This window comes from Amblyomma americanum, chromosome 8, assembly GCF_052857255.1.
Source record: "Amblyomma americanum isolate KBUSLIRL-KWMA chromosome 8, ASM5285725v1, whole genome shotgun sequence".
Classification (NCBI taxonomy): Eukaryota; Metazoa; Arthropoda; class Arachnida; order Ixodida; family Ixodidae; genus Amblyomma; species Amblyomma americanum.
Window position 1 is genome coordinate 20,221,873 of NC_135504.1, and position 23,607 is coordinate 20,245,479.

The window sequence follows — 23,607 nt, forward strand, 5'->3', positions numbered from 1 at the left end:
GTATGTATGTATGTATGTATGTACGTATGTATGTATGTATGTATGCATGCATGTATGTACGTATGTATGTATGTATGTATGTATGTATGTATGTATGTATGTATGTATGTATGTATGTATGTATGTATGTACGTACGTATGTATGTATGTATGTATGTATGTATGTACCTATGTGTGTGTGTGTGTGTATGTATGTATGTATGTATGTATGTATGTATGTATGTATGTATGTATGTATGTATGTATGTATGTATGTATGTATGTATGTATGTATGTATGTATGTATGTATGTATGTATGTATGTATGCAAGGGTGCTGGGTTCGCCCGCTGCTGTGGTAACGCACAGAGCCATGCATTTATGATGTCCCGTGGTCGTTCTTAAGGCTGCTTTTGAACCCTATACTGTCGTTATTTTTCTTCCCAGTGACGTCAGCGTCACCATCGGTCGATTCATTAAATGTGGGAGAGCTGACGCATAATGACTTATTAAAAAGTTATAGCGCAAACATAGACAACCACAGAAAGACGGCGCGCATACACAAGCGCTAACTTTCTGCTAAATCATCGCTCGAGTTAGCGCCAACTGAAGGACAAACGCCTTTTCCGGCATCTCTAGCACTTCCTGCGCAAGCCGCGACCACCCTATCCCTAAAAAATTCCCTCATCTCATCTCCCCATCATACTATCAAGCTGCCTCCGGCTATTCCTTTCTTCCTGTTATAAAAGACAACTGGTTACCTGTTGTGTGCGCTGCCTACGCTGCACAAGTCCATTCCCCCCTCCAGGCAACAGATACCAACTTGCAGTTCTTCTCTAACACACTGTTCTATTGCTATTTCTAAACGTTGCGCTGGTAATTTTAGTGCCGTAGCATTAGAATTCACGTCAGCAGCGAATTCCGCCATTCATGTCACGAAATCTGACTGGTAGAGAGAGGTCTCGTGGCCTTGTGACGTCATCACAACCTGCCCACCGGGGCAGGTGGCAACCTGGCCACCGGTTCTTGGGTACCCTGCCAATAAGTTAATGATTGACCGCGAGAGGTCGCGTAAACTTGTAGTGTTGTCACAACCGGCGTGCCAGGTTGAGAGCAACCTTGTTTCCAAACTGACACATGATGCACTCACATTCCGGCACCGTCACGCATAGAGGATGACCTGCTAAAGCAGCTAGCAGTTCGAGTGTGGCGGTTGACGGAAAGTTAAATGCAAACAAACTGACGTAAAAATGCACGCAAGTTGCAACAGTACCTGTGACAGATGTGAAATTGACCAACAGCTGCTCACACTTCGAGCTATTGATCGATTCGCTCTCGCCCTACTATATGCTAGCCGTCCCAGTTAGCTCAGTTGATACAGCTACTGCTAAGCTGAAGCGGTGGTGCGGAGTTCGAACCCCGGACCAGGACGGATTTTACTACGATGTTTATGAGGAAGCTGTGTAGCTTTCCTTCGTAGCATATGGCTGCGCTTGGGTGGATGCCAATGAGTAATTACTCCTTGATTGAAATTTAATTATATCGCATTCCACTCTTAAGGTGGCGTAAGTGTCCCCGAAAGTTTTGTTATTCTCAACTGATCACTGAGCGAGAAAAATGAAAATTGTATGAAAAAAAGCAGTAATGTGCGTGCTAGCAGAGTAGGAATGGTCCTACTGATTGCAATATAAACATAACATAAACCTGCGCGTGTTGTCCAGCAAAAATAAACTCAAGGCATACAAGATCCCCAATCGCTCCTTACGCTCAAGATTTGCTAGCACGAACGCAGTCTGAACTATGCCAGCAGCAAATCGCCGCTCTCGTCTCGCCTTCCACGAGGCCCTTTCCCATACAAAAAAGTCCTATGGGCGTCTATGGAAGAAGCTGTGTCCGTCTATGGCCTTTTATGAACGTCTATAAGCACCCATAGAGGTGCTTATTGCCAGCTATTGAAAAATCTATGCCACTAAAGCTATAGCTTTGGAACAATACAATTGTCTTAAGCTCTCTATAGAAAAATATATCAGCCTGTATAGACAGCTATAGACAGAAATAGGAAAGGTCTGTAGCTATTTGGGCCAAAATTCTATAGCCGGCCATAGGACATTTTTGTATGGGTTAAACATAGCACAGCACAGACGTGTAGTCAAAACCAGCCACCACTTATACCTCCGCTCTTGCGATACGGTTTCCACAGCGTGTCGTAACGAGCTTCCGCTTGTGCATTTATCCATTCATGCCACCTTAAAAACCGGTCCCAAAATCGCATTGAGTAACAAGGAGAGCACGGCGTCTATAACAACGTGCGCCCCGTTCCGTATCGCATAACCAGGTACACACCCGCCGAATCCGAATGACATCGATACGTCCGAAGAGCGTATACCTATTTCTATGCGTTTTTGTGTGTCGGCGTTCCTCAGCGTACGCTCAAGTGTAGAACACCAATGCGACCCAAATGCCTTCTTCTTTTCCGCACCCCGAGCCCCCAACTTTCGGTTTTCTTTCCCACGCCCGCAAAGAAGGCGGAAAAGACGCCCCCGGGCTCGCTTCTTGAATGAGCGAGCCGGAACGAGGATGTCCTCGGCGTCGACAGCGCCTCGAGACAACTATGCGCTTACGCGTCCGGCCGAGCCAAGCCGAGGCGAGCCAGGAAGGAATTAAGGCGTACAGAGAGCGGCCGGCGCCGCACTTTCGTATACGAACTGGACATCGTAGCCGCGGCCAAAGAAGCATTCAGAGAAGGAAGTCTGAATAAGGGAAGTCGATTAGAGAGGGGGTAGGGGGACTCGGGATGTAGAATGCAATAGGCGAAAGCGTGCGCATTAACGGAAAAAGGAATCTTGAGAGGGCTGTGTAAGCGCCGACTATCTGCAGGCGAGCCTCCCAGAGCTCCAGGAAACGGGAAAGGATGTGGTCGCCGAATAAAAGACGATGGAGTGGTGCTCCCATAGCTTCCGCTCCTTTCTATGTGGCAATTATTTTATGCTTTTCTTACTCGCGGTGTAGGAAAGTCTTGCTCGCGATAGCGACGCCTCTATTACGGCTTAGAATTTTGAGAGATAGCGGCATACCCTTGAAGGTGCGGTCCATAAATCGACATGTAGCTATAGCGCGGCAAAGATGCAGGCCTGCGTCCATATATGCTCGGCAAGACCAGGAAATGGTAGGCGGAAGTTTACTTGAATTCCGACAAGAAATACTTATAATTTGGTAATTACTGGGTTCATACCTCGAAGACGCATACAGATTTCCGGGAGAGATGGCCGCCTGGAGCGCTCCGATTACGGCGTATGGTCCTTCTAGCGTTTCCAGTAGTTTCGGTTAACTCAATTATTTGTATGCCCATGAAAATGGGGACGCTTTATTCGTTGGAATCGAACCCACAACCTTTAGCTTCAGGACGGAAGGCTAGAGTTAGTGTGAACATATGAAGAGCAATGTGAGGAGCGCTCCAACATTCGCAAACTTCCACAGTTGCAGGAAAACTCCGGCCAGGTGAGAGGATGTAACTACTGGGTATCCCATGATTGAGCCTGGCAGCACGGCACTTCAAGGTGACCGAACCATGATCCGCTTCAGCCGCAGTCGCATCTAAGGGCTACGTACCCCCGCACATGTGCCTCGTGCAATGTGCGCATAAAGGCCATTAATAAAGGACGTAAATCAATCAATCAATCAATCAACAAAAAGGCTGGTAACGTGATTCCCCCGCCCCATAAACTACTCCTTGTGAGAGGGATACTATATATCAGCGCAGTGAGTACAATTCCGTTCAGTGTTTGTTTTTGGTAAAATTTGATTGCTTGTTGTTTTGTGGCTCGATCAACATTTCTTCATCAGCAAAAGCCGCGTGTTAAAATTTGGATATTTTTTCCGCCGCTAGGGGGTTGGTTCATAGTCGTGACGTCTGTCGTGACGTCAAGAAACCTCGGCACACTGATCGCAGTTGGAAATGTATAGCGGAGGGATTTCACCTTCAAGATTCTCACAAACAAAATTGCTCCCCTCTCCTTTCAAAAATGTGCTCGCGGAGTACTTTTCTGTCTTGACGTCACGAGTTTGCAAAGAACGACGTGAAAATTTTCGTGTCGAATTGTCTTTAGAAAATAAACTGGTTTTGGGGGAAAGGAACAGGCGTAATAACTGCCTTAACACTCAGCGGACACCTCAACCATGGCGTGGGACCTCTTTCTCTCTTCTTTCACTCAGACCTTCCTCCCTTCCCTTACGGCGCGATTCGGTTGTCCACCGAGGTATGTGAGAATACTAGTGCGCCATTTCCTTACCTCAAAAAATTAATTTAAAATTTTCGAACCCGACCGCGGCGGCTGCGTTTTTATGGAGGCGAAACGCGAAGGCGCCCGTGCGCTGTCAGTGCACGTTAAAGATCCCCAGGTGGTCGAAATTATTCCGGAGCCCTCCACTACGGACCTATTCGTTCCTATCTTCTTTCACTCCCTCCTTTATCCCTTCCCTTACGGCGCGGTTCAGGTGTCCAACGATATATGAGACAGATACTGCGCCATTTCCATTCCACCAAAAAAAAACAGTTATTATTATTAATTATTAAAATTTTTGAAAGAAATGACGAAGGAGGGAATGAAAGAAAAAAGAAGAGAAAGAGGCGCGGTAGAGAGGGTTCCGTATTAATTTCAACCACGTAAATTCTTCAACCTAATTTCAACCACATAAATCCTTGCTTTCTTGTGATTCACTGCGTAAGAAATTAAAGACAGTTCATAGCAACGCTGTTAATGTCTCACTAATTGGAAGTTAATTAATACATGACCAATGACATTGAGGTGGCCTCCCTGGAGCTCAAAATTTGCTCCCGCGAAGCGGTATAAAGAGGAGGCGTGAGGGTCGTGAGGTGCAGGTTGGGGGAGTCATCCAGTTAATCAGTTACGCACTTGACGTAGCATGCTAGCACTGACACTGAGCGCAATGAAAGATTGTTGGGAGACAATATTCAGCGCTATAAGCTTGTCATTTTAGCCTCTCTCCACATAAAAATCAGAAAACTCTATCTAAGACAAGGTTACAATGCCGATCGGCGGCTGAGTCCAAGGTAGTGGGATCGAATCCCCGCAGCATTTCAATGGAGGTGAAATGTTATTATTAATTATTAATTGGTTTTGGGGGAAAGGAAATGGCGCAGTATCTGTCTCATATATCGTTAGACACCTGAACCGCGCCGTAAGGGAAGGGATAAAGGAGGGAGTGAAAGAAGAAAGGAAGAAGATGTGCCGTAGTGGAGGGCTCCGGAATAATTTCGACCACCTGGGGATCTTTAACGTGCACTGACATCGCACAGCACACGGGCGCCTTAGCGTTTTTCCTCCATAAAAACGCAGCCGCCGCGGTCGGGTTCGAACCCGGGAACTCCGGATCAGTAGCCGAGCGCCCTAACCACTGAGCCACCGCGGCGGGGCAGGTGAAATGCAATAAACGAAAAAAGCTGCGTTCTAATCCATGGTGAGCTTGGATTGCGCTCCTGCAGGAAAGCATGCATATTTGTGTCATTTTTGTCACGTGTACACAGAAAAAGTTCCGAGGGCACTTCCCTGCTTTCATGGAGGAATGCGAAAGCCTGTGTTTTGAGGAAAGGAAAGGACGCAGTAGCTCAAGTCTTGACATCTCGGTGGACACCTCAACCACGCCTTAAAGCATGCAACCGAAGGTGCACAAGTCATCGGTCCGAACCCCTGTCACAATCCAGCCTGAAATGAAAATTGGTTTTTGGTGAAAGGAAATGGGAAATGGCGCAGTATCTGTCTCACATCTCGGCTGACACCCGAACTGCGCCGTAAGAGAAGGGATGTAGGAGAGAGTGAAAGATGAAAGGAAGAGGTGCCATAGTGGAGGGCTCCGGAATAATTTCGACCACCTGGGGATTCTTAACGGCCCCGCCGCGGTGGCTCAGTGGTTAGGGCGCTCGACTACTGATCCGGAGTTCCCGGGTTCGAACCCGACCGCGGCGGCTGCGTTTTTATGGAGGAAAAACGCTAAGGCGCCCGTGTGCTGTGCGATGTCAGTGCACGTTAAAGATCCCCAGGTGGCCGAAAATATTCCGGAGCCCTCCACTACGGCACCTCCTTCTTCCTTTCTTCTTTCACTCCCTTCCTTATCCCTTCCCTTACGGCGCGGTTCAGGTGTCCAACGATATATAAGACAAATACTGCGCCATTTCCTTTCCCCAAAAACCAATTATTATTATTATTATTTTTAACGTTCACTGACATTGCACAGCACACAAGCGCCTATTGCGTTTCGCCTTCATCGAACCCGGGTACACCGGCTCAGTAGCAGAGCGCGCTAACCCCTGAGCCACCGCGGCGGCCATAGCCATCTGAACCTTTCGCATTAAAAAGACAGGGTTGAGGTCTGCTTATGAGCGCAAATGCGAAGGTCTTTTCTTGTCCTCTTTCTTCCTTCATTCTTTATTCTTTTCGTTTTGTTTTTCTTTTAATGTTTATTTATTTATTTACTTTTACTTCTTCGTTATTTTTAATTTTTGCTATTTTTATTTAACTACATATACGTTACTTAATAACTGTTGCTTAATAAACTTTTGCATTTTTGTTTTATTTGCCACACAACTTATGATTGGCAGTTCGTGCGGACAACTTAAGTCTACAACTTCCGTCCACGTCACCCATGAGTCAAGAAAGGCCTTAATAATTACAAGTACAGGAGCGCGGCAGTACGCACGCTCACTGTGCGATGGCAGAGAATGGTCAAGAATGCGCGAAGGTCGAAACTGATACTGAGACACAGCTAAGGGGAGTCGCACAGCCGGTGAGGAAGTTGCTAACGTGGAACCTATAATTACTGCCACTAATTACGCAAAAAACCACTCATAACAGAAGGTTTTACCAATGTGCAAAAGCGAGCAATGCTTTTCCTACGATGCCCCACAGAACAGCCATCGGTACGCCAGCGAGGCACTTCGTAATGGCTAAATAATAATAATAATAATAATAATAATAATAATAATTGGTTTTTGGGCAAAGGAAATGGCGCAGTATCTGTCTCATATATCGTTGGACACCTGAACCGCGCCGTAAGGGGAGGGGATAAAGGAGGGAGTGAAAGAAGAAAGGAAGAATGAGGTGCCGTAGTGGAGGGCTCCGGAATAATTTCGACCACCTGGGGATCTTTAACGTGCACTGACATCGCACAGCACACGGGCGCCTTAGCGTTTTTCCTCCATAAAAACGCAGCCGCCGCGGTGAATGGCTAAAGCCTACTACTGTTCTTTTTATCCGAATGAAGTAGATCATGAAGTGGGCTTTTACTGCCGAGAGTGCGCTAGATATTTTACATAATTCTTGGAAACAATGATAATTAAATGAACAGTCATCTTAAATGTCACAACCGAGCTTATTTCTGAAGCATAAAATGAACTTAGTGGCTTAGCTCGGTATAGCCGAGCTAAGCCACTGCCAAATGTTCTGCCCAAAAACCAATTTTTTCCCGGGTTCGAACCCGACCGCGGCGGCTGCATTTTTATGGAGGCAAAGCGCTAAGGCGCCCGTGTGCTGTGCGATGTCAGTGCACGTTAAAGATCCCCAGGTGGTCGAAATTATTCTGGAGCCCTCCACTACGGCACCTCTTTCTTCTTTTCTTCTTTCACTCCCACCTTTATCCCTTCCCTTAAAGCGCGGTTCAGGTGTCCAACGATAAATGAGAAAGATACTGCGCCATTTCCTTTCCCAAAAACCAATTAATTTTTCTGATGCAATTGTACTCCAGCGCCTCTTTCTCTATTTTCACTCCCCCCTCACCTCTTTCATTTCATTTCTCCATTCTGCCTGCTGTCCTTTATTTCCGCTGCCCCAGCTCAGGTGCTTCAGTATCGATGGCAGATGCCGGGGTTAGCAAAAATCTTTTCCTTCCTTTTTACTATTATTTTTAATAAAACCACTACCACCACCACCATCCCACCTTATTCCCTTCGTTCACGACGCGGTTAAGGTGGCCACGCAGAGCCGAGTGTTAAAGCATTTTTTTCTGATAAACTTTTTGTTCCAAACTCGCCGCACTAATAATTTTCTTTTCATTATAGAAGCATTGCTTAGAGATATTAGTTTAAAAAGCCTTTGAAACTGACGAACTGTTATAACTCTGCTTCACCACGGTTAGCGTCTGTATGTGGGAAGTATTTTTTAACAAAAAAAACTTGAGAGACAACTTGGGTCAGCTAAGCGCGCTGAACAGCCTAATAGAGAGAGAACGACCGTCAATGAAATCAGCAGCATTACCTTTTTTTCCGAGGTGTTTCTCACAGGCAAATGGTATCTCTTTAATTGGCTCGCCTTAAAGCTTAACGTCATGTCTACTTGTGAATGTCGATATATCCGGTAACCTTGGCATGTGTACATATGTAAACAAAACATTAATGTGGATTAGCTCAGCTAATCCAGGATATACAAAGCGAACTGCGGGATTGAGGTCTCCACTGACACACGGAGCCGGTTGTGCGCCTTTCCTCTCGTGAAAATGAACGGCCTTTGCAAAGCTGTCAACGTCTATGAACAGCGTCGGCTCTCTTGTTTTTGGTTTTTGAGGAAAGTAAATGGCACAGCAACCGTCTCACAGATCTCGGTGGACACCCGAACAGCGCCGTAAAGGATGGGATAAAGGAGAGAGGGAAAGAAGAAAGAGAAAACTGAAAATTAGATTCTGAGGAGAGGCGCGGCGCTGGGCAGCGGCGGAACACCTGTGGCTCGGTGCTAATAGTGGCGCATGCGCAGTTGTGACTAGAGAGCGAGAGAGGGCGGCGGCTACCTGCGCCGTGCGTGATGTCACTCGTGCTCCGACATACGCCGGCTCGCGCGAAGCGAGGTGTTGACTAGCGTAGTGAAGCTTTTCGCTTCAAAAATTTTTTTCAATCACTCTGGTCCGACCGTACCGAAAAAGAGGTGGTGGTTTGCTGCCGTTCGCGGCGCGCTTTGTATTGCCTAAACATCACAACTGCTCGTTTTATTTTTCATTTCCAAAATGACTACTCTTAAAATCATCACTCTTAACGCGCAGGGATTCTGCAATGTTATGAAGCCGGTCGAAGTGTTCGCTTTCGCTCGTTCATCGGGCTGTTATATGTTCTGCGTTAAAGAAAGGAATTTTACAGTGAAACCTTTACTGGCCGCGAACTTGCGATTTCGACGCGGCGGCGCTCTGAGGAGGCACATGACGTCACAACGCGCGCCTCGCCGCTGAGCCGAACCGGTCTGGCCTGGCCAGCGGCGGCTGGCACACTCGGCGCGAAATAGAGACGTGCTCCAAGTTTCCGCCAGTGCGGTCAGAGTGCGCCGAATCCGCCGAACGCGTCGGCGGTCAAGTGCAGTTGTAGTATAGAGGGTCTCGCTTCGGCCGACGTGACGTCGCCCTGCAGGGCGCGTTACGACGGAGTATAAACGCGCCTTAACAGAGCCTGCGCTTAAAACGAACGCATTCGGTGGCGGCATCCATGGGAGCCACTGAAACCCTCACACACTCAATGAATAAAAAGATCCTGTGCCGAGGCTCGGAATCGAACCAGGACTTTGGCGTTTGAGGCGGAGACGCCACCACTCCGCCACGACGGCTCAAGCTTTAAGAATGAATAATAATAATAATAATAATAATAATTGGTTTTGGGGGAAAGGAAATGGCGCAGTGTCTGTCTCATTTATCGTTGGACACCTGAACCGCGCCGTAAGGGAAGGGATAAAGGAGGGAGTGAAAGAAGAAAGGAAGAAGAGGTGCCGTAGTGGAGGGCTCTGGAATAATTTCGACCACGTGGGGATCCTTAACGTGCACTGACATCGCACAGCACACGGGCGCCTTAGCGTTTTTCCTCCATAAAAACGCAGCCGCCGCGGTCGGGTTCGAGCCCAGGAGCTCCGGATCAGTAGGCGAGCGCCCTAACCACTGAGCCACCGCGGCGGGGCCTTTAAGAATGAATAAGACGCATCTAGTGAATGCACTTTTCCGATTCAGAAGTCGCCGCGCTTTCGCTACGTATATCCTGCCCACGGCGCAAGAATATTCTTACACCGTGATCCTGTCCTAACAGAGCTAGGTCATCAGCAACTTTTTTTTTTCACCGGGTTTTTCACCGGGTTTTTAACCGGGTTTTTAACCGCGCTCTTCGCCACGCTCTTCACTTGGTTCTTCACTGGGTTTTTCACTGGAATACTGGGTAAGGTCCGACTGGGGTTCTCAAGCGTCCAAGCCGGCCGTCGTGGAGCACATACGCATAGATGGATGGATGTTAGCAGCCTCCCCTTTTGAAACGGAGAAGCTACAGGCGCCACGATGCTTGTTATTTTACAGCGAAGCTGTATACCTCTACCCTCCAAGGAAATTTTTGCGTCGTCGGCGGCGTCAGAAAAAAAACCCCGAGCTTAAAATAGAATGCTACTCCGAGTGGAAAAGTACCCAACAGCATAGAAATCATAGAAATCGTATATCATACTGATCATAATGTAGTCGTAACGCAAAAAAATTAAAATATATACAAAACGTGAACAAAAGGAAAAGAAAATGAAAAATGACTGCAGAAAAAAGATTTTAAAAATTACAGCGTGTTGCAGCGTTGCCAAGGAGTCCACGGAACGCCATCGCCCGTTCGGCGCGACGTCTTGACCGTTGGACAATTTAAGGAAAGGAAATGACGCCTGTCTCGCATATCTTACTGGACACGCAAACCGCGCCGTTAGGCAAGGGAAAAAAATTGTGTTTTTTCTTTATATTTCTATAACCAATCTGACGAATGTAACGGTATAATCGATAAATTCGCCATTTTTCTTTACTTTTACATCTTACTGATTTTACGCGTGACCAGCTTTTAATCCTGAACTTGTATCCGTATGTCACCTGCCTGCTTTTGAGCCACGAATCTCCCATTCGGCTTTCGATAATCTCGACCGCAGATTCAGTCACATTACCTCTGTGTTTCTAAACCAATGAGCCTCAGGGAGAGTGACTACCTGTACACAAGTAGGTTGGACTAGCGCCATCCAGGTGACATTTTCTGAACGCCACCACGGTGGCCCAGGACCTTGCCTGGTATGTACCACCACTTCCTTCTCTGAACGTCTGCACTCCATCTCTCCCTTCCCCGCGTAGTTTAGGCAACCATTCATAATAAGGCAACTACTCCGCATTGGCCTGTTGCTCATCCTCGTCCTCATTCAGGCTTAGTCTCACAGCTTCCGAACAGTAGGGACACCCAGCGCGGCAGCTCAGTGTTTAGCGCACTCGGGTACTGAGCCGGAAGACTCGGGTTGAATGCCGTCAGTGGCGCCGGTGTTCGATGGAGACGCAACGCAAAAGGCACTTGTGTGCTGTGCGATGTCAGTGCGCGTTAAAGATCTCCAGGTAGTCGAAATTATGTCGGAGCCCACCGCTGCAGCGCCTCTTTCTTGCTTTCTATTCTTTCAGTCCCTCACGGTGCGGTCGAGGTGACCGCCGAGAGTAAGACAGTTACAACGCGATTCGTTTGTTGATTATTGACACCAGTGGGCGACCCATAAGCGCTGGACGCGACGGCATCCCAACATGCGTGGTTAGCCCGCGAGAGTGGAGAGCGTTTGTCGAATCCCTCATATAAAATAAAGCATAAAAGTCAGAGAGGACACCTAAGCTCCGCCTTAAGGGTATGACGCGACAGCGTAGTGGGTTAGGCTTTCTATTCTGAGCAGTTTGACACTTTTGAACGAATTTTTCATTTCTTTCTATTGTTTCAATTAATTAATTGATCAGTTACACACTCTAAATTTTCTTAATTAGCATCACCAATCATTGGTTTTTCATTCTGAGCATGTTGACACCTTTATGACTAAAAAACCGCAACAGACGCAGGACAGAGGGAGAAGACAACACAACCGCCCTGTGTTGTCTTCTCCCTCTGTCCTGCGTCTGTTGCGGCTTTTTAGTCGTAATGTCGCACCAACTGGCCTACAACTTTACCCTGTTGACACCTTTGAAGCCGCCCTTTTCCAATTTAATATCTTTTAATTAATCAATTAATTTCAATTATTTCATTAACTCGTCATCGTCAATCACACACCAATCAATCATCAACCACTAGAGCCTAAGATCACCATGATGCGATCTTCTTTTTACGCAGTCCCCGATTATTTCCGACGTGCTGTGCCAACTACTACTACGCCGACGGCTTTTCGACCAAACGAGCTGTACACGCTACCGCGTAATACCTGCTGTACGAAGACCGCAGGTCCTCCTTGAGCCTTCGCATCAGCTCGGTGAAGTTGGTGAGCTCGACCATGGCGTCCTCCGGACTGAGGGCAGGTTGGTCCCCACCGGATGACGTCACCGAGCGGCAGTTTGCTCCGCCATTTTGGTGGTGGAGGTGGTTGTTGTGGTGGCTGTTCTCTCGTTGCGTCTGCCGCTTCACGTAGAACACGTAGTCCGTGGCTGTCAGGTAGGGCGGCCTCGGACTGGCCTGCGAGGAGAAAGTACACAGGTAAGATACACGCAACAATGTATTGGTGGACTTGCAAAAGTCTACGTGGTCGTTTGCGCATGAATCATCTGTGGAAGACACATGGTTTTTTTTTTAAATGTCCGGATTACATTGGTGAATCTCGGACGGATGGAAGGAGACAGGTATACAAGGCTTTTGTATCATGCGGTGCTGAGGTGCCAAGAAACTGCACGATAACGTAAGGCATTGATGCGAATTTAACAGATGCTATATTTAAATCCAAATGAATCCAGAAACAAATAGCGTAAGATCAGAAACTCCAAAGGAGCCATGAAAATAATAATAATTGGTTTTTGGGCGGGAAAGGAAATGGCACAGTATCTGTCTCATATATCGTTGGACACCTGAACCGCGCCGTAAGGGAAGGGATAAAATAAAACCCAATTTAAACAATATGAGCTTCTACGGGTTGTACATTGAATCCGCCTGTGAGCGGTTGATTGTTTTTTCCTCATCTTTATTTTGCCTCCTGTAAGGAGGTGGATATATTCTCCCTGAAAGTCTGTGGTGTTGCAGAATTTTCGTGTATGTGAGTAGATGACTTGTAGAGCTGTACTCAATCACGTGCAGTTCTCGGAGGAATACAGCTCGAGCAGCGGCGTTAGTGTCTTCATTCCCCTTGACTTATTGATTGGCTGAGGCCCATACTATTGTATGCGTGTGTGTGTGTGGGGGGGGGGTGATATATTTCTGCATGTTGTAATTCTTTAACACACGCTGAAATCTATCTTCAGAAGTGCTTCAGCCTTTAGCCTCGAAACTATAATCACTTGGTGTATAACCCATCACTTGGTGTATTCATGCGCGCACTGACCGAAATGTTGAACTAAGTGCTTCTAATTAAAACTTTCGTCAATGTCAAAAATTTTTCAGCTTTTTGAGTGCTTATTAATTAATACTGTTGTATTTTTCGATTCCAATAATTTGTATCTTTGAGGGGAGAAAACAATTTCATCTGTACCGCGCTGTTTCCCCTTTGTACAGGTTGTATGGGGCCCTGAGCCTAGGCAGGTGCAAGGAAGCGCCTTTTGTTCGGGGTGATTTACTTTATGTATGAGGAAACTGAGAATAAACTTCAAACTTAAGCGTGAGAGTTTGGGCTATTGGGTAATTCACGTACCACTTTGTCGCCCCGGGAGAATTTGAAACCATCAGTTGCTTTTTACATTATTTCTGTTTAAAATAAGAGTAAAGTAAGCCTTATTGCACTAAACTGCGATCTTAACTTACTCGTTTTTTACAACTTTTTTTTACGGCAGATGTGTTCCCAACCATGAACTCTGAAAACAATTATGTACGGGCCAACTCAACCGCAGCTCAAATTCAACAACTCTATGTAAAATCACTTTAAAAGTGCATAGTCGCCCTAAACCAAGGCACGCAATGTACCCGGCGATCCACATGGCGTCAAGCTCGCAGGCTTCATCTTGTTCTATTTGTACATCGCGACACAAGGCCTGTCTCGATTGTGTTCAATGCTCCCAATGGCTGCCTGCTCCAAATCCCGATGAAGACTTCGGCGTGACAAGGGTACATCACAGTTGTCTCCTGTCCGAGCTCACTTGGCGCTCCCCCTGATGGCCGCCATTAGAATTAGTGTCGGCTACCTTCTCGTAACACACATTTCGACTGTGGGCCAGCCTGAGAACTTGACCACGCGGTCACTTCCGCGGTGTGGGACCCGAGAATGCAAATCGCGACACCAGATGGCGGTGGTCAGACATAGCGCACGCCCCGTGTCCCTCACGAACACGGGAGAGAATACGCGAAGCGTGGTATTTCCTTATGGGAGTCCGGAGAGCAGTTATCCGAAACGTCCGCCCCATGTATACACGTACAACGCTGAGCCTCGCACCAGGGCGCGTTTAATTAGGGCTGGGTGCAGTCCGACGCTTAAATGTGCTGTGAGGGCTGAAGGGAGGGGCCTGGACATCCGCCGAGCTTCGACAGCGTGTACACCTATAGCCGTGAGAATGGGACGCAGGCGTTGCGCGCTTCTGAATGGCACTCATTTCTTGCGGACCGCTTGCTACACTGATGCGTTGGTGTTGCCAAGCCGGATGCCTTATAGTGCGGGCCTAGGGGTGACCCTTTTGTCCTTACTACTTTTAAAAGCGCTGTCTTAATGCCAGCGGCCAGGAAATCAGGCCACGGGCTGTTTGGTGCTTCGATTTTTCCTACTGACTATCATAAAATAAGACTGGTCGGCTCAAACGAGCTGGACAACTGAAATAATGAGAGGGGGGGGGGGAGCTGGCTGTCTTGAGAAGCCTTCAGAAGGCGTTGGTATGACGCAATGATAAGAGAAACTCTAGTACCAAAATTAACATAAAAGAAGATAAGCATTCTAAGGATATATAAGGACGTATTTATATCTATTATACAGATTTAGGTGTCATAGATTCCCGTTGTTGATGTTTTCGCCCTGTGATGGAAAACAGCAAACACCCACAGTCGAGGGACGATTGGCCAAGACTCGGGTGGAGGTGTTCTGGTGGTCAAGATATTTTGCAACGAAATAATTGAACGCAAAATACTCAATGGTTAAATTTAGTAACCAGCGAATTTATTTCTGTGAGGCAGATGGTCTATGTAATGATAGAGGAGGGCTTTATGTGCATTAGATACATATGCGTCTATCCTGGCCCACCCACCAGGTTAACATTGTACGCTATCGAGGCTATATATGCTATAGAGAGTAGAAACGTGCTTGAATGTACCCCTACAAACACTTCAAATTTAAAGATAGGAAATAGCACCTAGGACCTTACATTGAAATGCGCTTAGACTTGACGGCTTTGAGCCCCTACCAGAGAGCTTTTGTCACGACCGCAATCACTGCCTTTCCTTCACAACAGAGATGTTCAAAAAGGTCCGGAAGGCAAAAGCACCACTTCAGGAGGTCAAACCGGCTCACTGGTTTGTGTGAATCTTGACCTTGAGGGTGACCTTGGGAAAACTATAAATAGATAAAATACTGCCGCGACTGGGATTCGAACGCGCGGCGGTGTGGACAGACCAGCTTCGCCGCCCACTGCGCGATAGCGCTAGGCTATTGTCGCCGCCAAACACGCCTCTTTTTAAACTGCAACACTGTCTCACTCTGTGCATTGCACATCGCCTTCTTCATCAACTGATACTACTACCAAACTAATATTTGCTCTTTGAGGTATGTGGCGGCAGTGACAGCGCTATGTGCGCTGACATGCGCAGGCGTGGACAACGCTGTGGCAGAAACACGGCCCTAGAGCAATACACATTGGCGTTGACAATTAACACTGCTGCAGAAAGGCGGCACTGTAGCACAGGCCTCCGGCGTACATTGGGTAAATTGGCATTAACGATGAAAAACTTCAAGACGCGCATAACTGGCTACCTGGCTCAGTGAGCACCTCAATCGCGCTTCGTGGTACATGGCTGTGGTGTCCACCTGCAAAAAAACAGTGCTTTTCCACAATATTTCGTGCTTAGCAATGCTAAAACTCCACCCATTTTTTTCTTTTCAAATTTTAAGTTCACCGGTGTGACGACTTGAGCTAGCTCTGCGGTAAAGACGTCCGACGGCAGCTCTGTATAGTGCCCTTTTTGGACACCCCAAAGCCTGCCCATGGATAGAGAGAGACGTAGTGGTCTAGCGGTGCGATGGCCCCCAGCGCCCTACACACGCGAGGCCCTCATCGACGCCGTGCTCCCTCGGAGGCTTGCGGCTACTCCCCCCCCCCCCCCCCCCCCCCTCGTGGGAACGGTGTCACTCCGGACTCTGCCCGCGCGAGGAGGCACCGTGGGGGTGAGTAAGGAAGCGACCGCCACCGACGTAGAGCTCGTACGGTACGCACACCCCGCTGGGGGCCGTGTCCAAGGCGGTGTGAGTGTGTGCGGAGGTGTGCACTACGCGACCAGGTAAGTGGGGAGGGGGGGGGGGGGGCTTGTTGAAAAGAATAGCTTGGCGGGAGACCGCAAACACTTCGAAGACAAAGAGAGAAGGAAGAAGAAAATAACGATGGCTGCTAAGCAAGCGGGCAGAACAGAAAGGAGGAAAGGAAGAAAACAAAGGGATAGACAGAAGGAGAGAAGAAAATGCACATAGGAACGGGGAAGAAAGAAAGAAGGAAAGAAGAAAAAGAAAGGAAGAGAGAAATAAAGAAAGAAAGAAAAAGAATGAAAGAAGGAAGGAAAGAAAGAAATGAATGAAGGAAGGGAAGAAAAAATAAAGGAAGGAAGAAAGAAAGAAAGGAAAAGAATGCAAGAAGAAAGAAAAGTATGAAAGAAGAAAAGAAAAGAAAGGAAAAGAATGAAGGAAGGAAAGAAAGAAAGAAAGAAAGGGAGAAAAAGAATGAAATAAAGAAGGAAGGAAGGAAGGAAGGAAGGAAGGAAGGAAGGAAGGAAGGAAGGAAGGAAGGAAGGAAGGAAGGAAGGAAGGAAGGAAGGAAGGAAGGAGAAAGACGAAATGGGAGACAGAACAGAATAAAAAAAATGTAGAATAAAACAGCGGAAGAAATAAATAATAAAAGGAAGAAAGCAAAAACAAGGCAAGAAAGAAAGCCAAAGAAGGCGAACTTAATAGAAAGACGAGAACACCTGGAAGCCAAGGAAATGCCAGGAAGAAGGTGCACGAAGGTTGCATTCTTTCGCGATGCTTCGCACACGGAGGACGGTGGAATGTCTCGCTTTAATGGTCCAGGTCACGCACGGTGCGATACGGGCCCACCACGCCTGTGGATCGGCCGCCGCCTATGCAGATGTCCTGAGCACGCCCAGTATATCGCGTATATACAATTACGAAGGGAAGAATTTCGTCCCATGCGGATACCTGCGCTTCCATGGGCGTTCACTGCACCGCACGCGGGTGTCGTGCTAGCGAAGCGTCATCGTACATTCGCGTTCACGCTTAGTTTACAGCCAGTTTCACTTGTCGGGCACATCAACATCAAAACCAGCATCATCAAGCAGGTTAAGGCAAGTGTATATCAAATACTTCTTCCATTCATCTTCAAATATCCCAGTCCTGTGCCGGCCGTGGCCACTATACGGCATCGAATCTCCGAATATCATTCTCCGCTCTGATCTATGTGAGGTTCTTGGACTATTATTCTTTTCCCTTCGGATCGATTACCAAACGCGAGAATTAAGTCCGCATTAAAGTGTTAGATCTTAATTGGAATTAGAACTGACTTAGAATTAGGTCTCCATGTATGACCAATACCAACTGGACCAGATTGCCGTTCAACGCATGTGTGCCGCGAGCCATACTTTCCACTTTTTTGAGGTTGTGCTAGAAAAGGGGAGCGTTCACATAAGTACCAATACCAGTTCATTCTGAGCGTGGCATAACTAATAAATGGGGAGCGTTCACTTCAATGCCAATTTCAATTACTTCTAAGCGTGACCATCACTAGTAAAAGGGGAATGTTCACTTCAATGCCAATTCCGATTACTTCTAAGCGTGACCATCAGTAGTAAAGGGGCAGCGTGCACTTCAATGCCAATCGCAGTTCGTTCTAAGCGTGACAGTCACTAGTAAAAGCGGAATGTTCACTTCAGTGCCACTCCCGGTTCATTCTAAGCGTGACCGTCCACTAGTAAAAGGTGAGCGTTCATTTCAGTGGCAATCCCGGTTAGTTCTAAGCGTGACCACCAATGCTCGCAGCACTTTCTACGAAAATGTCGAGCACGCGGCGTTTACGCCGCTGCAGAAGTTCACCCTCTCGGTTTCATTTTCCAGTGCGCTAGCACTGATGCCCGCATTCATGGAAAAAGCCTTTTGCCGTTCTGGCCCTCCGGTTAACAGCTGTTTTCCACCTGCCACGGTGGGCAGGTTGTGACAACGTCACAAGATCACGTGACCTAGTGGCAGGTGGACCACTTGCTTTTTGCACACAACACCGAAGCTACCACCGCCGCCGACAACGCTGGATTTTCTCCAGAACGGACGCTGTGACTGATATGCATGCAAGGGACGACTGTAATAAACAGTGTGACATGCATCTACTGTGTTTCATACATGCCGCACGCACACACACACACACACACACACACACACACACACACACACACACACACACACACACACACACACACACACACACACACACACACACACACACACACACACACACACACACACACACACACACACACACACACACACACACACGCACGCACGCACGCACGCACGCACGCACGCACACGCACACATACACAAAATGCACTTGATGTATTACTATAATTACGTACTAATATTATGAATAACCAGGCAAACTACGATAAAAATGAAAAACAACCAAGGTAAACAATGCAAAACAATGGCCACACAGTGCTAGCGCACCTAATTAGCATTTGGCATAACTACGCCCATGAATACTTTCGTGATTTCCGATATATGTTTTCAATCAATAAGTAAAAAAACTAACTATGCATATCGAACGCCATCTTTTTTCTCTGTTCAAGTAGCCCTCCTCTGGCCCTAGAATATATGCCCCTCGTAAACGAAGCATTTACTAATTACGGCCTCCAACATCGCTTCAAGCAAAAACAACCACACCCACGACGTGCAGTTAATTACGCGTACAATCAGTGCGTTCTCGTAGATCGATGGCAGTGAGAAAAAAAAACAGGAAGCAACAAACGGTTTGAGGAAACATCTTCAATTCGGGCAGTAGTAGTAGTAAATTCTATTAAATACTATATAACGTTATGCTAGCTAAAGTGACGAGGGTGAAATGTTTTTGAGCGAGACATATACTGTATCTCTCCTTGGCAAAAGGCTAGCAGTGTCAGCATCAAGGAGCCTGGAGCGGTACATAATACGACACCGAGGCCAAATCGTTATAAAAATGGCTTAGAGACAGTCTATAGACTTCTTATAGACTCGATTGCCTCCTATAGCTTTTCTTTTTGTCTTTTCATAGTCTACAGACTGTCTATAGACAAAAGTCTGCTAAAAGTGTATTGCCATAAATCTATAGGTTGTCTATATATGGTCTATAGGATTTGTATTGTCTATATACTGTTCTCTAGCGTTTGTCTCTAGAGAGTCTGTAGACTTTATAGACCGAAGTCTATGGACAGTCTATAGACTGTCTAAATAAATTTTGGTAAGGGATATATTGCTCATCCCTGACAAAGTGCCTCATATAGTTATTGCTGGAAGACGGTTTTTCCAGACGAAAAGCTGTCGACGCTACACTGTGTATATTACCCGTCTATATGTGGCGCCATTCGACCGAAGGAAAGTTTCAGAGGCGGCTGAGACGCCGCTGCCATCCGGCCCATTGTTCGCCGTTCCACGGGGCCCGAGATTACGTAGGTGTGTGCTTCTTGACGGGGAAGAAATAAAGGGGTAGGCACACTGGTGCTGCTGCTTGAAATGGAAGGGGTACGGGATCCGCCACTGAAGCAGTTATGAAGCGCTCGACCCGGACGTACAGTTTCCTGCTCGCCTCCGGACTTTGCCGTACTGGAGAATGCCAAGAAAAGGACCTATTCTGAGAAGGACCACTTGAATGCGATACCACTGCACGGACTGTAGCTTCGTACTTTCATTAGCACGCTTCGCTTTGGACAGCTAGAACCTGCCCTTTGCCCAAAGGTGAGTGTTCTATTTTGTCTGACACTGATTTAAGGCAAGATGATTTATTAATTTTTTATGCTCTCGCTCTGCTATCAGGGTCTCAATAAATCACTATTCTGCCACTGCTATAAGACCGACGCACACAGCACTGTTACGCTCCCACTATATATCGCCCACTTCTGCATGGCTGCAATATTCGATCGTCAGTAGTGGACAGGTGAATCCACTACACTGGTGGCATCAAACAAGGAGTCACCTCAGGCAAGTCCATGCGCCGCCTCGCATGCGGAAGGTGCGGGGTTCGGTCCCCAGTGCCGCCACGTACCCACCGGTGATACAAGGGGTACAAGGTTTCCCCTGGTCTGGTGCTCGGCTTATCAGGGGTGAAATGCTTGGAAAATCGATCTTTGACCCCACCTTGAGTAATCGACAAATACCTTGTGCCATGGCGCTCTTTGGCCATAGACCCCCTTGCGCCATAAAAATCCATAATCATCATCAAGTCCATGCGGCTCACGAAACCACTATTATGCTAGCGGACAACTTTCTGTGGCATTGAAGCTGAGGCTAGGCGGGAAAGTGATGGATGCAGTCCTCTGTCCACGTGTCACTGCGCCAAGTATTCCGACCTCTAAACGAGCATTTAGTCACCCTACAAGCGTTGTTTCGTTTGTTTTCTCCGAACGCTTCGGTCGGCGTCACGATGCCTTGACAGCAACTTTCTTTCCAACCGCCTAAAAGATTAGCTCACGGGGTCGTTCAGTGCTTTCGCCCGACATAGTGGTGCAATATTTTGCACAAACTTGTCGGCCTCGTCAACTTCGTTTTCAGGACTATATCCTGCCCAGGAATCACACTTACGCTTCGCTTCTACACCTTTGGTCGCAGCGCCACAGAAAGTTGTCCGCTATAGTATAGCCGTGAGAACAGCACCCCGATCCTACTCTTTGTCCAGTGCAGTCCAATATAGGCGTTGCGAACAAGGGCAAGCCACTCTTCGCACTTCCAAGGCGGGGAAACGCTAGAGTCGGGCACGCAGTGAAAGCGAGAATGGCCCTTTTCCTTGCGAAGGTCTCGGCCGAAGTCATTTGCTTTGACACTTCGGCCGCTTCCTTCTTTTTAATCTAAGGGCTTGTTCTGTTGGAAGATACGGGTGCGAGTTCCTTTGGCTTGCAGCTGTCTCAAAAGCTCCCAGACCTTTGAATAATAATAATAATTGGTTTTTGGGAACCGAAATGGCACTGTATGTCTCATATATCGTTGGACACCTGAACCGCGCCGTAATGAAAGGGATAAATGAGGGAGTGAAAGAACAAAGGAAGAAAGAGGTGTGCCGCAGTGGGGGGCTCCGAAATAATTTCGACCACCTGGGGATCTTTAACGTGCACCGACATCGCACATCGCACGGGCGCCTTTGCCCCTCCACGAGAATGAACAGGTGAGAGCAGAAAGCTGTGATCTCCAGTAGAAAGTACTGAGCTTGCAGTGTGAAAGTTCAGCTGGCGATGCTTTTCTTATTGTCGGATACAACTGAAGAAAAAAGCGGCTTTTTCCCGACAAAGCATCCATTTCCAGCCAATGGCGTCGGTCTATCCTCATGAACCCGCTAGCCTAAAAATGCAGGGGGCGGCGTGACAATGCAGTGACGGGACTGTACCCGAGTGTGGAGGAAGCGTACTATCCCCTTTAATTTGCCACTCCCTGCATTTTCATGCTAGCAGGCTCATGAGAATCAGCCGACGCCATTGGCTGGAAGGGGGTCCTTTGACGGGGAAAAGCCACTTCGTTCTTGAGTTGTATCTGACTGCAGTATGTTTAAGAAATTGCGCAAACCTCGTCAGAAGCCGCTGTAGAAGGGCATGTTTAGAAATCGAGAATACGGTCGTCAACGCGCACAGAACATATCTATCGGTATAAATATAGCGGAAAGAGCAACAGAAAACATGTGCAACGTGTCGGAAAGTCAAGTTCATCTTCGCATGTTTTTGCGCATGTTTATTACCCGCCTGGTACAGTTTGGCCAGACTTCAGGGGTGTCAGGTTCGTTGTCAAGAGTGCTGTAAATTCCACTGCTCTTAATAGGAGACAAATTTCCAGATGAGATAACCGTTTAAATCTGACCGTTAGCTCAACTGAGGCACATATTTGTTTACATTGAAGGTTATAGGATGCGATGCGCGAAGACAACTGTATTGATATTACAGGCGTTTTATGAAAGAACCTGTGCATTTCCAGCATTCTTCGACACAGAAATTTTCAAAATTCGAATATCCTAAGGAACTGTTATGAAATTTTTGATGGTAATGGTGCACGCTTCTGATGCGTAGTCAAATATTTATTTTAAAGTTTACCCACGCTCGCATCGAGCAGTTAATATTGCCATAGAAAACCATTGGAGGACGGTTTTGGCGATATATCAAAAACGTGAAAAGCAAGAAAGAAATGCAACCCTGGTCTCGGGAGATCTGTTAGAGTGAAATCTTACAATATGTGAAAAAAAATTTTTGTTCATAAACTCTTTCCCGTTGAAAACTGCTTTTGTGCAGAATTGCTGGGTATACTCAGGGTCGTTGTGCCGTAAGTAATTATACGAAACCTAGTTCCAGTTATCGTTTTATATGTTACTTGAAATTAGCTGGTCCGGCAAAGCTGAGCCGGGAGTCATTCACAATAGTCTGAAAGCAAGTAGAGATAGTGCAAGTGCCCACGAATGTGCCAGAAACATCCTAGAGAGAGAGATAGAGTACTTCAATAGTTCTACCGCAACAGCTATATAGACAGCCTATTTGCTTTTTATTTTTAAGACGTAGAACTGAATAACACATGCAGTCGCAAAAGGCTAATGAACTGAAGAAGATTAAGTTTGCACTCAATCCTTACATGTCCTTATCTTCATCACATCTTGACTTAGTAGGGACACGCCACAGCGCAGATGCGATTAGCCTTGCTCACAAATCCGCTTGTAGGAAGCTAGTCGCTGCCACACCGGCATGGTTTCGTAAATGACAGAAGGGGAATATATCACGCAATGTCGTTTGCACCAGACGTCATTTTTTAAACGTGGCTTGTGACGCGCCCACAAAAGACTACACCGAGGTGTACACGTCCGATGTAATGCTTTTTATCTCTTCTTTTATGCGTAGTTTCTTAAGCAGCTGCTCAATTCTCTTTAGCACCCCGCTTAGAGCCCCGCTGAGAGCTTTGAATTGACGGCTTTCTTCCGTTCACACGAATGGGGTACAAAAAGCGATTAGTACCCAAGCAGCACAGGCAAATGGACGGTTTCGCACCGGTCCTCTGTAGGACCGGCATTTGCCAATGTGTTTCCAATATTAGCCAATATTGGGCAACCTAGGGTAATAATATTGGGACTTGTGCTGCCTGGGAAAACAACTCTCAGATACATACCGCACGGATGAAAGAGGTGTTAGCCAGTTTGCAAGCGGCGCGTGTGCACAACAAAACCGATGCCACATTCCAACGAGCTTTAATTTCGCATGTTTTGGTCGCAGGCATCTCGAGGAACATTTTATAATTGCCGACATAACAATGACGACAAA

At 47.1% G+C, this 23,607-nt stretch overlaps 1 protein-coding gene across 2 annotated transcripts in view; it reads right to left on the bottom strand.

The window, feature by feature from the left end:
• The window catches only part of mwh (multiple wing hairs), a 229,857-nt gene that overhangs the window by 33,895 nt on the left and 172,355 nt on the right, over positions 1-23,607 (bottom strand). For both annotated transcript variants that reach the window (XM_077634060.1, XM_077634059.1), the window contains exon 3: positions 12,188-12,435. In XM_077634060.1, the coding sequence (XP_077490186.1) occupies positions 12,188-12,435 (248 nt within the window). The remainder of the gene's footprint in view (positions 1-12,187; positions 12,436-23,607) is intronic.